General features: G+C 41.4%; 1 protein-coding gene across 1 annotated transcript in view; it reads left to right on the top strand.

Annotated features, from left to right (window-relative positions):
• The window catches only part of LOC307117906 (uncharacterized protein), a gene marked incomplete at its 3' end in the record, with an annotated part of 48,821 nt that extends 33,457 nt beyond the window's left edge, over nt 1-15,364 (top strand). Inside the window, exons 4-5 of the mRNA XM_079803143.1 lie at nt 7,887-7,973; nt 15,301-15,364. Of these exons, the coding sequence (XP_079659269.1) occupies nt 7,887-7,973; nt 15,301-15,364 (151 nt within the window). The remainder of the gene's footprint in view (nt 1-7,886; nt 7,974-15,300) is intronic.
• Nucleotides 15,365-16,555: the final 1,191 nt, after the last annotated feature.

Below are 16,555 nucleotides of genomic sequence, written 5' to 3'. Positions count from 1 at the left end.
GATAGATATATGGATCATATAATAAAATCATAAAAGATGAAAAGAAACAGGATGTGGATGCTTACAGAACAAGAGCTGAAGCAGAAGCCAGAGCTCCTCCACAGCTCATGAACGGCAGTCAGGAATGAGTTCAGCACAAGCTTTGATTTCTTTTGTGTTTGGGTGGAATTGATTTGATGTACTTCAACATGATATCACAATAGAACCGCAGTAGCACCAAAATACGTTTGATATTTAATGGAATAGACATGAACCCGATCAAGAGCATCTCCAGGTCAACTAAAATAAAAAGAAAGTTATGACACAACCATTTTTAATCTTTTTTTTTATTTTTTATGAAGGAACATTATTTTTGTGTGTTGTTAACGCTGTCTGATTTCCCAGAACCGAAACGCATTCGCTCTCATCTTCTTGACCTCTGCTGATGCTGATGTACTCTATTACGTGTGTTCAGGAGCTCTCTCCTCCTGTTTCTATGGAGACCAGGGAGCCAATCAGCTTCCAAGGCTGCGGACTGTACTAAAGACTGCAGATGGAGGAGGCAGAGCATGTCTTGCACATGAAGAAATCTCACACGTGTGCTTCAGTGTGCACACACACACTCCTCCTCAGCATTAGTAATTCCGGTGCGCGTTGTGCATTATGTGAAAGCGCGCTCCTGCTTCGGGCTGCTGCTGATGTGTGTGTGATGTGTGTGTGATGCTCATGTGACGTCAGGGCCACGAGTGCAGCGCTGACCCATTGTGAGCAGCTGATGCTGAATGAGCGAGTGTAGCTCTGGAGCACACGCAGAGCCGGGCCATGGCACACAGACTCAGCATGATGTGAGTACACCATTCAGCTCGCATGATCAACGGGTTTACCACACCTGTGTTCTGTGGAGGCTTTTTGATGGGCTTGCAAGTGTGTGTGTGTGTGATGACAGGACTAATGGCGTTCTTCAGTTGTGGTCATGAGCAGGATGTGTGTTGCGGTGAATGACAGAATGACGGTGTTTGCTCTGCTGAGCTGTGTATTCATGCGTCATACAAAACACCAGGAGCTGTGGTCCTGTGTGTGTGTGTGTGTGTGTGTGTGTTTGGAGCTGATGTGCATTATGACGCAATTTCACTGTCACATGCTTAGAGCGCAATGTGCTGCTATAAACCGATGCATTTATTCTTCATGTGCAGCACAGAAAAGCACGATCTCTTTCTGTTTGCTGTTTATTTGTATGCTCTTGCTCTTTTCAGCATGTAAAGCGCAGCAGAGCGCAAGCTGAAATCAGCGCGTGCGTTTGTGTTTATTTGACCCTCTCAAGGTGACCGAGGTTAAACTCAAGCACTCATTAGCACTAGTTCGTGGTCTGAAGGGAATTTGCACTCAATGCTGAATTCAAGGTGATCGCAGTGCTGACGGTTCACCGCCGGATATTTTTTGCGTTGTTGTTGTTGTTGTTGTTGTTGTTGTTGTTGCAAAAAGCTTGCAGTATGAAGTGTGCACTGATAAGTGTTTCCATTAGTAGTGTGCTTCATCATATGACCTCATCACATTAGTAATTCAGCCCGTGGCAGCCAGTTAGAATCAGAAATATATTTATTTTCTTATTTTGTGTACATGTATTTGTAGGGCTGCACAATTTGGCCAAAATGTCAATGTGGCAATAATAATGCATATAAAACAACTCAATTAAAAAAAGAAATGTGAATATTGTACTGTATATTGAATAAAACATGGATTTGATTGGATTGATGAAGATTCACTGAAGGACACATTGTACTGACGCGATTAAATCAAACACAGGGACCAAACCATTACATTTCAAAGTGAGTTTAAAGACCACATGAAACCACCAAACCAGCACACTTCTGCCCTGTGCTGACATGCTGCCTTGTGAAACAGTTGGGACAACTTTATTTTTATTTCAAATAAGCAATACCTTGCTGAAACCCAGCGTAAACCAGAACGAAATCCATGTTGGTCCAGGCTGGTTTGAGCTGGTCTGGCTGGTGGACCGGTTCTCAAGCAAACCTGAGCTGGTGTTGCTGATCCACAGGCTCTCCGGGTAGCCTTTAGGGCTGCCGATTTTCCCGATTGTTTCAGATTCATTCGAATGTAATGTTTTGCCACGATTGTATTATTTTTAAATCGAGAAATCGTGGTTTTGAATAAAAATGTGAGCAAATTTTACATTTTGACATGTTGATAATTTGCCCTTTAGTGTCTGGTTTTTGGTCAAGCATTTTTGACTGGTTCTCCAAGGCCTCTTCCACTGGACGCTGAACTTGCCATTTTTGCCTTTCAGGAGCATTAAACCAGTCTCTAATGCTGGGTATGATCGTGGCTAAGAGACTTGTGCTTAAACAGATCACCCATAGTTCGATAGTTCACCCAAAAATGAAAATGACCCCATGATTTACTCACCATTAAGCCATTCTATAGTGTATATGACTTTCTTCTTTCAGGCGAATACAATCAGAGTTATATTAAAAAAAAGTCCTGGCTAATCCAAGCTTTATACTTGATAGGTCTTGATAAGTTTGTATAGGTTTGTGTAAAGTTTATACATTGACTTGATAGGTCTTTTTGAAGTCCATAAAAGTGCATCTATCCATCATATAACTGCTCCACACGGCTCCAGGGGGTTAATAAAGGCCTTCTGAAGAGAAGCAATGCGTTTGTGTAAGAAAAAATATCCATATTTAAAACAACTAGCTTCCGGCGGATTGCCGTACGCAACCCTTGACCCTTGACTCATGCGTATTGACGAACGCAGAAGCGCAGAGGATACAGCAAAACAAAACGTAGCGTCAGGGGTAACTCTTTTAGTCGACTCGCGCACTGCTGACCGCCGGAAGTTAGCTCTTTTAGTCTATAAAGTTTTAAATCCTCATAATAAAGTATTCAAAAGACATGTTGATTATTCAGCAATGATAACAGTTAAGAGAAGAAAATGATCCGAGCACCTGATGATTACCCGCTCTCGTGTGACGCGCTCAGTGAACGTACACCACGTCTAAAGCGGCTGTTCACACAGAATGCGAAATTGCATTGAAAAAAACAAGACGCGGGCAGTGGAATGGGAAAAAAGCTAAGATATCAGATGCGAGTTGAACTTTCTTCTACCTTGAGCGCTGTGTTTTAAAATGCCGTTTCATGGGTGAGACGCTGCTAAAGACACGAGACGCAGCGCAGCCAAACACATCCGCCAAACATAAAAACAATAGAAAAATAGTCTGTAAAAACCTGTAAAGAACCACTACTGTGTGTCTGATTATTTCATGTTTGCATGATGGTGACAGGCTGAAAGCTGCTGTTATTCTCTGTGTTTACAAAGCATTTGCTGTTAATAATAGCCTATTACTGCTGTTATTTCTATTACTTTTTGGCTAAGATTTTTCTTATTTTATATTATTTAGTATATAGAATATGTTTGAAGATGTGTTTGTACAATATTTGCCTTCATATTTCATGCATATTTTCTGCAAAGATATTTAAAGCTACACTGTGATATTTTCCCCCATCTAGTGGTGAACTTGTATATGACCATCCAGAGAATATTAGTTTCTGTTCCTCTCAATTCCGATTTTGTTTTAACTCCTACGGTGGCCGATTTAGTCCAAGATTAACATGAATTCCAGCTCGACCTCGTCCACATTCGACACGGTGCCATCGAGTGTTAAAACGGCAAAGGCGAAGCTTGAATTTACGGGAATGTCCCTCTTTGGCTAATGTACTTTCAAGATGGAGGAGCAACATGGCGACCCGCATTCAAACCCTCACCCGTATGTGTTTACAATGGCATATTATAAACTTACCAGAATACTTTATTACTTGAAAGAAGTAAATATACATTAATGAGCACATATATTTTTGAAAGAACTAAGTGTTTTTAGCTAAGAATAAACTAAAAAAGTTACACAGTGTAGCTTTAAGAAATAAGTCATTTGTTTTACATTGATCACTTCAGGTGTGTGTGCACTTGGGGCCAGATTTACTTAAACAGAGCAAATTCATAAAAACGCTGATGGGAGTGTAAAGTTTAGCGTGTGATCTACTGACGACACACATTAAAGCACACAGACGCAACCGAACACAATCTACCAGTTAGCGTCAAAGACATACTTTAACTTAAAGACATGCTTTTTTTGGGCGGTAAATAATGGCGCAAACACCAGTAAATTGACTCGCGCAAACCTTAGTAATTCACCTTGTGTGAATTGATAAGATCAGCTGCAAAAATAACCTTTTCAGCGCTAATTTATCACTGTGTGTGTTACAATCAGGTTCTAGGCAGATGAAGACGGAGACGAAGTAGATGAAGACGATTAGTGTCCATGGTGACTGAAGATGGCGGGAAAACAGAACAAAGGAAGACATGTGACAGATGAGACCAAACTGAATGTCCATGAAAACAAAACCCAACAGAACATAACTGTGACATTACGCCCCCTCCGAGAAGGCGCGTCCTCGCGCCGTAAAAAGAACAAAATAAACAGATGAGGGAGGGTGGAGGCTTTGGAGGCGGGCGAGGAGCAGGAGAAGGGCTGGAAAGGAGGAGCGGGCAGAAACGGGCAGGTCGACCGACAGGCAGGCAAGAGCTTCCATGGAGGAACTGGAGGGAGTGTCCTTGAAAGCGCTGACGGGAGGAGTGGCCAGATGGTACAGACCCAGAGCACAGAGCTGACGACAGCCCACGGTGGCGTTGATGGAGGGAGAAGCCAAGGAGTGGGCGTGGTCAACAAACTCCGTGGGACGACCGGAGACGCAACCGATGTCAGGGGATCCCCATGTGATGATGGAGAGCCGATGGTCCCGAGCGGCGCTGCTGGCACTGGAGACCTGGGCGGAGCTGTAGGGACGAGCACCTGAGGGGACACCAGAACTCTCGAGGCCTGAGGCGGAGGCGGTGTGACTGAAGACCAAGGCGAGTCCGAGGGGAAGGAGGATCCCACTGCAGCCCTAGGGGTGGAGATCCGAAACGCAGCGGGAGGATCGTAAGTCCGTGGCGCAAGGGTGATGACTGACCAAGGGGGAGCCGGAGGGATGAAGGAACCCGGTGAAGCTGCAAGGTCGAGGGATTCTGGTGGTGCCGAGGGTGGGAGGAGCCACGGTATAGCCATCAGGTCACGGGGCCGAGGTGAGGCGAGAGGATCAGAGGCCGGAGGAAGAACCCATGGATCCACTTGAATGGACGAGACCGGTGAGTGCTGGTTCTGAGGCTTATCCGCACTGTGGGGAAGCACAGGAGAAGGCACAGGCCAGCACGAGGACAGCTGAGGCAGGGCTGGAGGACTGGCAGTTTCAAATGGCACAGAAGGAAGAGGGATCACAGGAGACAGTTCACATAAATCAGGGTGGGAGACAGTACTTCAGTGTCCCAGTCAATGAGCCAGTCCTCCCCAGTGTTAAGCTCCACCAGAATTCCCTCTGGGACGGCTGTTGCCGGCTCACACCACTGGTCAGACTCACTTGGGATCAGAGGTGGACAAAGTACACAACTCCATTACTCGAGTGAAAGTAAAAGTACTACTGGTCAAATATTACTCTGTTACAAGTGAAAGTTGTTAAAAACTATTTTTACTTAAGTAAAAGTACAGAAGTACTTGCTTTTAAAAGTACTTAAGTATCAAAAGTAAATTTCCCTTTTTTATGTCAATGCATTATTTTATTATTGTTGCATTGTTGTATAAATGCACGCTATGCCATGGTGGTTTAAGCCAGTCAGTGATGCTCCATCCAACATGCTAGCATACGACCACCTTGAACTAATTTAAATACTTAAAAGTTACAACGTTTTTTACAAAGCTGCTGTCACTTTAAGGCAGAATGCACAAATCCTACACACTGATACACATCCGATATTCCCCCAACTCTTTATGTTCACTTAAGACATAATCAACTTTGTTTACGTGAATACTTTCCAAAATGAAACTTTTGACATTTTGTGTGTATTGGTCTGTTTAAGTGCGAAAAAAACACAAAAGAAAGCTCTATTCAGTCGTGCTCTGGCATCTCAGAGGCACAAAAAAACAGACTGAACTGAGCTCTTTCATCATGCTTTTTCAGATTCATCCATATGTCTATGCTTCTCTTTCTCCCAGACATTTACATTTAGCAAAAAAAAAAAAAAAAAAAACGTTTAAAGAAGAAAATCATTCACTGACTTGCAAAGCTGCTACAGAAACGACTTTTGACTTCGAGGACCTTGATAGAAATGTAGTGGAGTAAAAAGTACAATATTTGTCTTTCAAATGTAGTGAAGTTAAAGTAAAAGTTTCCCTAAAAAATAATACTTCAGTAAAGTACAGATACTCAACAAGTGTACTTAAGTACATTACTCAAGTAAATGTACTTCGTTACTGTCCACCTCTGCTTGGGATCTTCGGCTCCGGGGCTGCGGTGGGCGCTGTCGTCACAGGCCCTGTGTCAGTGGCGGGCGGAAGCTCTCCGTCTGCGGGGGGCTCAGGCGGTGTCGTCTCCATGGTGCAGGGCGTTGGTGGGCTGTGCTCTGGGTCGGCCTGCGAGACGTCTGTGGGGTGTGGCTGAACAAGGGTGTTGTCGCCCTCCGCTTCGCTCACTGTGACCGTGGATCCCCATGTCCACAGCGCGAAGTTGATGTATGCCTTCAGTGTCCAGCCGGGATCGCCGGGTGGCATGATGAAGCGGAGGGCCTCGTCCAGGCCACACCGGAATCAGACAGACGTCGTCGCAGGTGGCTAGATGGCAGAGGTCGAGGAACTCCTCCACGTAGCGGTCCAGGTCTCTGCCACGCTGAAACACAAACACTGTCACTCCTTTCAAAAGTTGGTTACCCCTCATCGGGGCAACGTTGATGGAGGCTAGATCCATCTTTCTGTACTGGTCTGGTATTCTGTTACAATCAGGTTCTAGGGAGATGAAGACGGAGACGAAGTAGATGAAGACGATTAGTGTCCATGGTGACTGAAGATGGCGGGAAAACAGAACAAAGGAAGACATGTGACAGATGAGACCAAACTGAATGTCCATGAAAACAAAACCCAACAGAACATAACTGTGACAGCGTGTCTTTAGTAAATCAAGACAGTAGTTTAACGCCAAAAGAGGGTTTGCACTGGCGCGAGCTGTTAGTAAATCTGTCCATTGGAATGTAACTTTTTTAAATCAGATTGTTACTAAAGAGAATGTTACTTGAAAGCTTTTAGGTTGACTAGTTAAACATTTTAATCGAAATCTGAATCGGTCAATCATCCTGAAAAAAAAAATCAAGATTTCCTTTTTTTTTGCCATATCACCCAGCCCTAGTAGCGTTTATTTCATATTGCAGCTATGAACATTATTTGCCACTTGAAATGATGCCAAGATGATGCCATTAATAGTTTTGTCCTTTTGTGGAAGTCAAACATATTTGTGATGTTTAAATCTGCTGGGGGGAACAAAAGAGAAGCAATTACGTGTGACAAACACTGGAACATTTGTGAACTTCCCCTGTTACGTCCATGCAGGCTTTGGCTGAAGTGTCTGAAAATGTGCATCTGTGACTGAAGCAGTGACGCTGTGTGTGTGAGACGGCAGTCTGGTGCAGAGTTACATAAAGACTCATGGAGAAATGAACTCACATCTTCACCTGTCATTTATTCATCAATACCAGACACACTCATTTCTGTACATGAAATGTACACCACTTCAAAGGATGAGAGCGATTATAATCTAGAGAGATGCTAAAAGGCACAAACGTGTGTTTTAGTTCCCCTAACGGCAAACTTGGATTTTCCGTTGTCTAAACACGACCTCATCAGATCCTGTCTTGGAATGAGTGTGTGTTTGAATCATCATAGCAGCTCAATGGCCAGCCGTGGCCAGAGTAATGCAGACCTGAGGAAGGCTGAAGTGTGATGACGTGTTTGTTTCTCCTTGTGTCGTAGGTATGTAAATGCTTTGCACCAGTACTGCTGTCCTGCTCCGTGTCGCTCTAAGCAGATAGCTGTACCTGCTCCTCTCTCTGAGTGCAGGTAAGAGGCGCTCTAGGCCAAAACTGACCCAATGCTGCTCATCACACTCAACTAGAGAAAAGTTACCTGGTCACCATGTTATAGTGAAGTTCAATGCATTTCATCAACTTGTCTCATGTTTTGGTCTGTGTCATATACACTCTCAAAAAAAAAAGAGTACAAAATTGTACCTTTTAAGGTACAAGTGTCCGTCACTGGGGTTGTACCCTTAAGGGTACATTTTTGTACCTCTAAGTCAGGGGTAGGCAAGTTCAGTCCTAGAGAGCTGATGTCCTGCAGAGTTTAGCTCCAACCCTACTAAACCACCACAGTATAAAACGCATGGCTCCCAGCATGCATTGCAGCATTAAGTATGTCACCATTGTTGAGATTCATATGCTGATTCTTGATATCTGTGTGCGTCTAAACTGTTTCCCCCCTAGAATGTATTTAAAAATCAAAATTCAGAATGCCTGATCTGTGTCAAGAAAGCATTGTTGGTGAATATAATTTATTAATAGTTTTAGTCAAACATTTTTCTTCATGACAATTTTTGTTTATGGCTTCTTTTGACTTTAACAGATTTTGTGTTTTGTTAACACTGCAACAAAAACCACAAACTCAAATAAAAAAGCCAAGAGTTAAACTGCCCAACTAAAGGAAACACTGATCACCATAATGGCGACCAAATATTTTCAATAAAACATCAACATCTTAAACTGTTAATTCTCAATTAGAGCTTCTATAGATGTCTTTCAGGGTTGGAGCCAAACTCTGCAGGACATCGGCTCACTAGGACCGAACTTGCCTGCCAATGGTTAATTGTAGGGGAAATTGTACCCTAAGAACCAATTGTGTACCTTTAAAGGTACAGTTATACGTTTTGTTCCCTAAGGAACAAAATTGTACCTCCACTGTACCTTTTTTTTCTGAGAGTGTACTGTGTTCACGCCATTTCGTAATTACCGCAATTTCGAGATGACAACACGTGACTGTTGTCCGTGACACGTGAGCTGTTCAGAAATATGAATATGAAATATCAATGTCTAAATGAATCTGCAGCGTCACGTGGTACAAGTAGGAGCGGTCTGAAAACTCCCAGATTACAAGAGGACGTGAACGCTTTTTACAAATCTCGTAACTATCTGGTAAACATGGCGTGAACGCACCCTAATTTTAAAGGTTTCATGTATAATGCAGCTTTTCAATAATAATAATGTTGACTAGCTTGATCTTGGATAATATGATGGTCATTTGAGAAAACATACTTCATTGTTGAAGATCTTTAAATCTTTGCTACAGTGCACCCGGGAAGTATTCACAGCACTTCACTTTTTCCACATTTTGTTATGTTACAGCCTTATTACAAAATTTATTAAATTCATTATTTTCCTCAAAATTCTACAAACAATACCCCATAATGACAACGTGAAGGAAGTTTGTTTGAATCACATGTACATAAGTATTCACAGCCTTTGCTCAATACTTTGTTGAAGCACCTTTGGCACCAATTACAGCCTCAAGTCGTTTTGAGTTTGATGCTACAAGCTTGGCACAGCTATTTTTGGGAAGTTTTTCCCATTCTTCTTTGGACTCAAGGACATTCACAGAAGTGTCCCATAACCACGCCTTTGTTATCTCGGCTGTGTACTTAGGGTCGTTGTCCTGTTGGAAGATGAACCTGTTGGAAGATGAGTCCAGAGCACTCTGGAGAAGGTTTTCATTAGGGATGTCTCTGTACATTGCTGCATTCATCTTTCCCTCGATCCTGACTAGTCTCCCAGTTCCTGCCACTGAAAAACACCCCCACATCATGATGCTGCCACCACCGCCTCACTGTAGGGATGGGATTGGCCATGTGATGAGTAGTGCCTGGTTTCCCCCAGACATGACGCTTGCCATTCAGGCCAAAGAGTTCAATCTTTATTTCATCAGACCAGAGAATTTTGTTTCTCATGGTCAGAGAGTCCTTCAGGTGCCTCTTGGCAAACTCCAGGTGGGCTGTCATGTGCCGTCTGGCCACTCTTCCACACAGGCCTGATTGGAGGAGAGCTGCAGAGATGGTTGTTCTTCTGGAAGGTTCTTCTCTCTCCACAGAGAAACACAGGAGCTCTGTCATAGTGACCATCGGGTTCTTGGTCGCCTCCCTGACTAAGGCCCTTCTCCCCCGGTCACTCAGTTTGGCCGGACGGCCAGCTCTAGGAAGAGTCCTGCTGGTTCCAAACTTCTTCCATCTATGGATGATGGAGGCCACTCTGCTCACTGGGACCTTCAATGCTGCAGAAATCTGTACTCTTCCCCAGATCTGTGCCTCAACACAATCCTGTCTCGGAGATCTACAGACAATTCCTTGGCCTTCATGGCTTGGTTTGTGCTCTGACATGCACTGTTAACTGTGGGACCTTATATAGACAGGCGTGTGCCTTTCCAAATCATGTCCAATCAGCTGAATTTACCACAGGTGGACTCCAATCAAGTTGTAGAAACATCTCAAGGATGATCAGTGGAAACAGGAGCACCTGAGCTCAATTTTGAGTTTCATGGCAAAGGCTGTGAATACTCGTGTACATGTGATTTTTATTTATTTTTATTTTTAATACATTTGCAAATATTTCAAACAAACTCTTTCACATTGTCATTATGGGGTATTGTTTGTAGAATTTTAAAGAAAATAATAAATTGAATCCATTTTGTTATAAGGCTGTAACATAACAAAATGTGGAAAAAGTGAAGAGCTGTGAATAAGGAATATCTGTTGTGTCAGGGCAATATTGTGAAATGTGATTTTATTGGACATTTACTATAATTCCAGTTCATGAGAATGATTTTTGTTTGTTTCCATACTATCAAACTGCCCAACAAGGTTATAGAAAAACATGAAGATCTTAAAATTACTTGACATTTGATATAAATTGTTTACATTTTTCACCTATCAAAACATAATTCAAGAAGATACTTACATAAAATTACAATTCACATGATTTAAACCTACAAAACTGCACTTTTATCCAAAATCAAATATGAAGCATTGTGAATGGTTCAATGTGATTTTTTTTAAATCAAAAATGTACTATTGGGTGTGAATCTGTTGCACTCAAAAAAAAAATGTGTTGGATATACTTAAAGGGTTAGTTCACCCAAAAATGTAAATTCTGTCATTAATTCCTCACCCTCATGTGGTTGGACACCCGTCAGACCTCCGTTCACTTATATAGTGATGACGATTTCAAAACACGGCCTCATGAAGCTTCGAAGCGTTATGAATCAGTGAGTCGATTCAGCAGTTTGAATCGCCAAATTTCAGCAGTTTGGCGGTTTGACATCGACTCACTGATTCATAACGCTTCGAAGCTTCATGAGGCCGTGTTTTGAAATCGTCATCACTATATAAGTCGTTATTTAGGGGTTTTTTGCGCACAAAAACTATTCTCGCCGATTCATAAAGTTATTGTAGAGCCGCTGTAGTGAGATGGACTTTGTAACGACGTCTTTAGTGTCTTTTAAGGGTCTTGAGAGTGAACCGTGCATTGAGCCAATGGAGGCCTTTCAGAGCATCAGATTTACACTAAAATATCTTCATTTGTGTCTGAAGATGAACGGAGGTCTGACGGGTGTCCAACCACATGAGGGTGAGGAATTAATGACAGAATTTTCATTTTTGGGTGAACTAACCCTTTAAAAAAGCAGTGTCAAGTGGGTTCCACGCATCTATATTGAGTAATTTGTACAAATAACAACAGTGAAAGGTATTTACATCAGGTGATGAATGATTGAATGATTTCTATGATTTCACTGCCTCATCCCATATGCACCGTAGTCAACAGCTCGTTGTTTATCACGTCCCCGAACACACTTGGGATTCCTGTATTTAAGATGGTCATCTTGAGTTGTAGTCTAGTCTCGTTCAGAAGTGAACTGAGTGTGAACAGGACATTGCACTCCAAACGGGGAACGTCTTTGCATGCGACTCAATCTGCTTCCTTCTTGAGTAGTCACTGTTGGCACAAAAGAACCACAGTTTATTATGATTTATATTTTATGTGTGTTCTGCAGTTGTGTCTCATTAGCTGTGTTTAATAGATTCCTTGAGGTTTTTGAAGCTTCTGCATTTTAGGCTATGAAAAGATGCCTGTCCTATTATTCTCATGAACTGGAATTTCATTACCTGATTTTTTTACATGAACATGATGTGACCCATGTGATATTATAGACCAATTTTTTATCAATGTCACAGCTTATGTCACGCAGAAGTGATGGCGAAAAAGTGTTTAATCTAAAAAGATTAACGCAAAGCACAAACACAACACTATCTAGTCAGTTTACAATGTTGTGCTGCACAATCAACTCTTGTTTGAGTGTCAAAACGCCTGTTTCTGATCATCGTCCCCGTCTGCCGTTACACTCTAATCCTGCACTCGAGTATGGGACACATTCAAAAAATAGTTCCTGAAAAAGTGCTAATTTGATGTCAAATGCTATTGTCGCAGTGAGGTAAACATGTATATGTGCCCATTCATGCCTTTGCCAGTTGGTTCAATTACACAACCATTGCCGGATGATAGAAAAAAAGAGATTTAAAGGCACAATATGTAAGATTTTTGCATTCAAAAATCCAAAAACCACTAGAACAATGTTATATATTTTGTTGACTTATGTACATTATCCCAGCTGTTTCCAAGAATGTACATGAACGGAGCGAACGCACAGAGTAATGTTATAGCATCATGTTCAACACACTCAAATGTGTGTATTATGATAAAACAGCGCTGCGTTCGAGCCGTGTGTGTCGCTCGTCTCTCATCAGCAATCGCTCCAGCGCCTCTTTCAGCTCCACAACACTTCACACTACACAATATACATGATTTCTGCCCGAGGCCCGTCTGATTCTTTCCCACCGGCTGTAGAGGTGAAGACCACATCTCCCATGAATCCACACTCAATCTCGCCGTCATCAAGCTATGCCTTTGTTTTAAATAGGCGACCTCTAGTGGTGAAAAACTACATATTGTGCCTTTAAGAAGAATACAAATTGTTTCAGAGCAGATGAACCATAGAAACCATCACATCAGGGTTTTTTTGCGGGGGGAGATGGGTTGAAGATGCATTTTTTCCATACAACATTTTGCCATCATTTAGTGTCCATGTGCTGCAGTGTTTGCTGACATTGGGATTGGTCTATAATCAGAATTATAGATATGTGAAGCTTGAATGAGAAGTCAGATGATGTATGCTTTAGGATGCCTAGACCAGTGGTTCTCAACTGATGGGTCACCACCCAAAATGAGTCCCAGGCCTTCTTGAGGAATAAAAGCGCGTAATAAAATGCTAATGAATAAAACAGACTTGTCAACCGTTAAAAAGAAAGAGGAAACACTTTTCATATTTGTTATTGTTGACGTCCGTCCGACCAAACATATGTGACCCTGGAAAACCAGTCATTTTTGGAATATGAGATTTACACATCATCTGAAAGCTGAATAAATTAGCTTTCCACTGATGTATGGTTTGGACAATATTCGGCCGAAATCTGAAATTTGGTGGTGCAAAAAAATCTAAATATTGAGAAAATCACCTTTAAAGTTGTCCAAATGAAGTCCTAAGCAATGCATATTACTACTACTAATAATTTTTTTATATATTTACGGTAGGAAATGTACAAAATATCTTCATGGAACATGATCTTAATATCCTAATGATTTTGGAATAAAAGGAAAATTGATAATTTTGACCCATTCGATGTATTGTTGGCTATTGCCACAAATATACCCGTGAGACGCATGACTGGATTTGTGCTCCAGGGTCACATATGTTGGCACATTTATTATACACCAAATAATACAGATGCCAACATGACATGCCTTCAAAACAATGAACAAAACGTAAAAAAAAACGACATTACATTCTACATTAAATCCAGGTACATCGCATTTGAATTGTCAATTCTCTAATTCATTTACTCCTGTCATGTTCAGTGGCGGCTGGTGGGCTGGAAATCGTTAGCTTTAATAAAGCAATATTAGACTTGGGTTTATTATAATTTTTGTGATAATTACTCTGCTATAAGTAGATATAAAGACTTGATAAATGACAACACCTTATAACCTATAATCACCTTATAATCAGATCACCAACGCTTGTCAAAGGTGGAAATTATTAGAACAAACCACACAGTGCCGTCTACAGGACTATGACCAATTCATGTGTGAATGGAAGGCCTCGTTCAGTCTAACATTTCTACTCGCCTGTTCGTAGAGGATCTTCATTCTCCGCTCCTTCAAATGGCCACTTAGTTGATATTTTGGCCAAACGGGAGAGTTGCTCTTCACTTTTCTTTTCATTTTCCACACCTGCGATTACAGTGAGGTTGAGCTTCTCTCGTAACCAATGGCAGGCTTGCTTCAAGCTAATTGGTTTTAGGAATGGCAGATCAACGCTTTTGATTGTAATTGGTTATTTTTCTGGAACACATTTCAGTTTGCCTCCCTTTTTTGGAAGTGTTTTTGACAGAAGCTTATGACGTTGCTCGACTCTCCCCTGTGAAGGCCTTCCTCCCTTGTCCTCTGTACAGATAAAAATGATTTCAAAATGATTCCTGTTCACATGGATCGCGGAAACGACTAAAACGACTAAAAACACTGTGTTATGCATGCCAGACAAGTAATTTGGCAGTCAGATTATAGCAATAGATTATATTTATACTAAGTGCAAATAGCTGTAGATGCTATTTACTAAGTTAATCTACTAAATAACATAGAGCCCTCCCTACACCTACCCCTAACCCTACCCAATAAATGCTTTTATTATTATTAATAAACATTTTGTTAGGCACTTTATTTCCAATTTATGAGTAAATGCCTTTCCGATGTGATTTGTGATTGGAAAAGAGATAAGAGCGAGCTCTGCAAAAGGCGGATTCGAACCCGGGTCAATTGCGTCAAAACCAAGAGCCTTTAGCCATATGCTTTACTGACTGACTGCGCCACTGAAGATGGTGAACCTTGCACGTCTTTTAAAAATCTTGTGTGGCCCAACCAGGCATTGTTAGACGGCGCTAGTGCGAATAGCATTTGCCAACAAGGCGCGCCATTTGCACTTGGTGTGAATATACACTCTGATAATTTTTGAGTACTTTTTGCGGAGGCTCAGCCTCTCTTGCTTGGACGATCCGCCACTGATCATGTTAATAATTTAGCATCTATGCGGTTCATTTTTGTTCACCTTTGTGCGATAAATAAATAATTTGGGCCGCTCCTTGATGTCAAGTGGGTCCTGAAGCTGTACTTGCTGAGAACTGCTGGCCTAGAGTAAGCAGTGTGTGTGCTGTTCTTATAGTGTGCTTCTCTCACAGGAATGATCATGTGCTGCATCAGTTCTGTTGTCCTCCATCTGGAAACAGCAGTCCTTCAAGATAGCAGGAAGAACATCTCCTGCCCAGCCACAAAGCGTTCTTCCAAAAGAGCTCCATCCCTCCATCCCTCCATCCCTCGGCCCGTCTCCTGAGGGAACAGTGTGTTCCTCTGGGGAATAAACATCACTGTGTTGGACAGATGGAAATCTTTCTGCAGTAGCTCAGTCCATAAACACTGGAAAAACACAACCATAGTGCTAGAACTGAATCATGCAGTTGAGCGTTTCACCGCAAACGTGTACCTCTAATACAAAGATTCAGAACGGAGTGTATTTTGAACCGTGTGGAAGAGTGAAAGAGCATGCGTGACTTGAAAAAGCAATATCTATTTACATATCAATTACTGTATCACTACTGTATTTGCTTTGCCTGATATCAGTAGCTTATTGTCTTGAACATGTAAGAGGATTCAAATTAAAGTTTCATTTTTGACCCTCTTGTATATGATTAACAGTTGCAGATGTTTTTCTTTTTTAATTTGTGATTAATAAGGACTGTATTCATTTTGCTCAGTATGTACTACTTCCTGTGTTTTTAGAAATATATTCTAGAAATATTGTGAAAAATATGACAAAACTGTTTGCATCAATTTTGTTGAGTTATGACAACTTCTAATAAAATTAGTCAACCAGCAAGCTACATTGAGGAACTGTATCATTTATAGCAGGAACACACATTTTTAAGTTGATTACTCAAAAAAATTAAGTTAAATTGTAGAATTTGTAGAGTTGTAGCCATGGAATCAATTATCTATTTCATTTCAAAATATATCATAGATGCACATGCTAAATGTATCCTGTTTGGCATGTATATTTAATGAACAAGTGAGATCTCACTTGTTACTGGCATTAGTGCAGTCATTGCGTACTATTGTATACTCAGTATAGTGTTTATCTTCATGTATAAGCAAGTAGCACAGGGCTGGCCAACTCTGGCCCTTGAGATCCACTTTCCTGAAGAGTTTAGCTAGAAAGTTACTACAAAGTTACCAAGAAGGTCAAGTCAAGTCAAGTCAAGTCAACTTTATTTATATAGCGCTTTTAACAATGTAGATTGTTTCAAAGCAGCTTTACAGTGTTAAACAGGAAAATAATGCAGCATAATTTTATTCAGCTGTATAGCCATTCTGGAGAAAACGCTGATGTCAATTATCATACAGTGACAGTGTGGGCTTTAGATCAATAATTTGATCAGT

This window comes from Gobio gobio (genome assembly GCF_949357685.1).
Source record: "Gobio gobio genome assembly, chromosome: 21".
Lineage (NCBI taxonomy): Eukaryota > Metazoa > Chordata > Actinopteri > Cypriniformes > Gobionidae > Gobio > Gobio gobio.
Note: the sequence above shows the minus strand (reverse complement) of the source record. Positions and strands in the feature narration are given on the sequence as shown.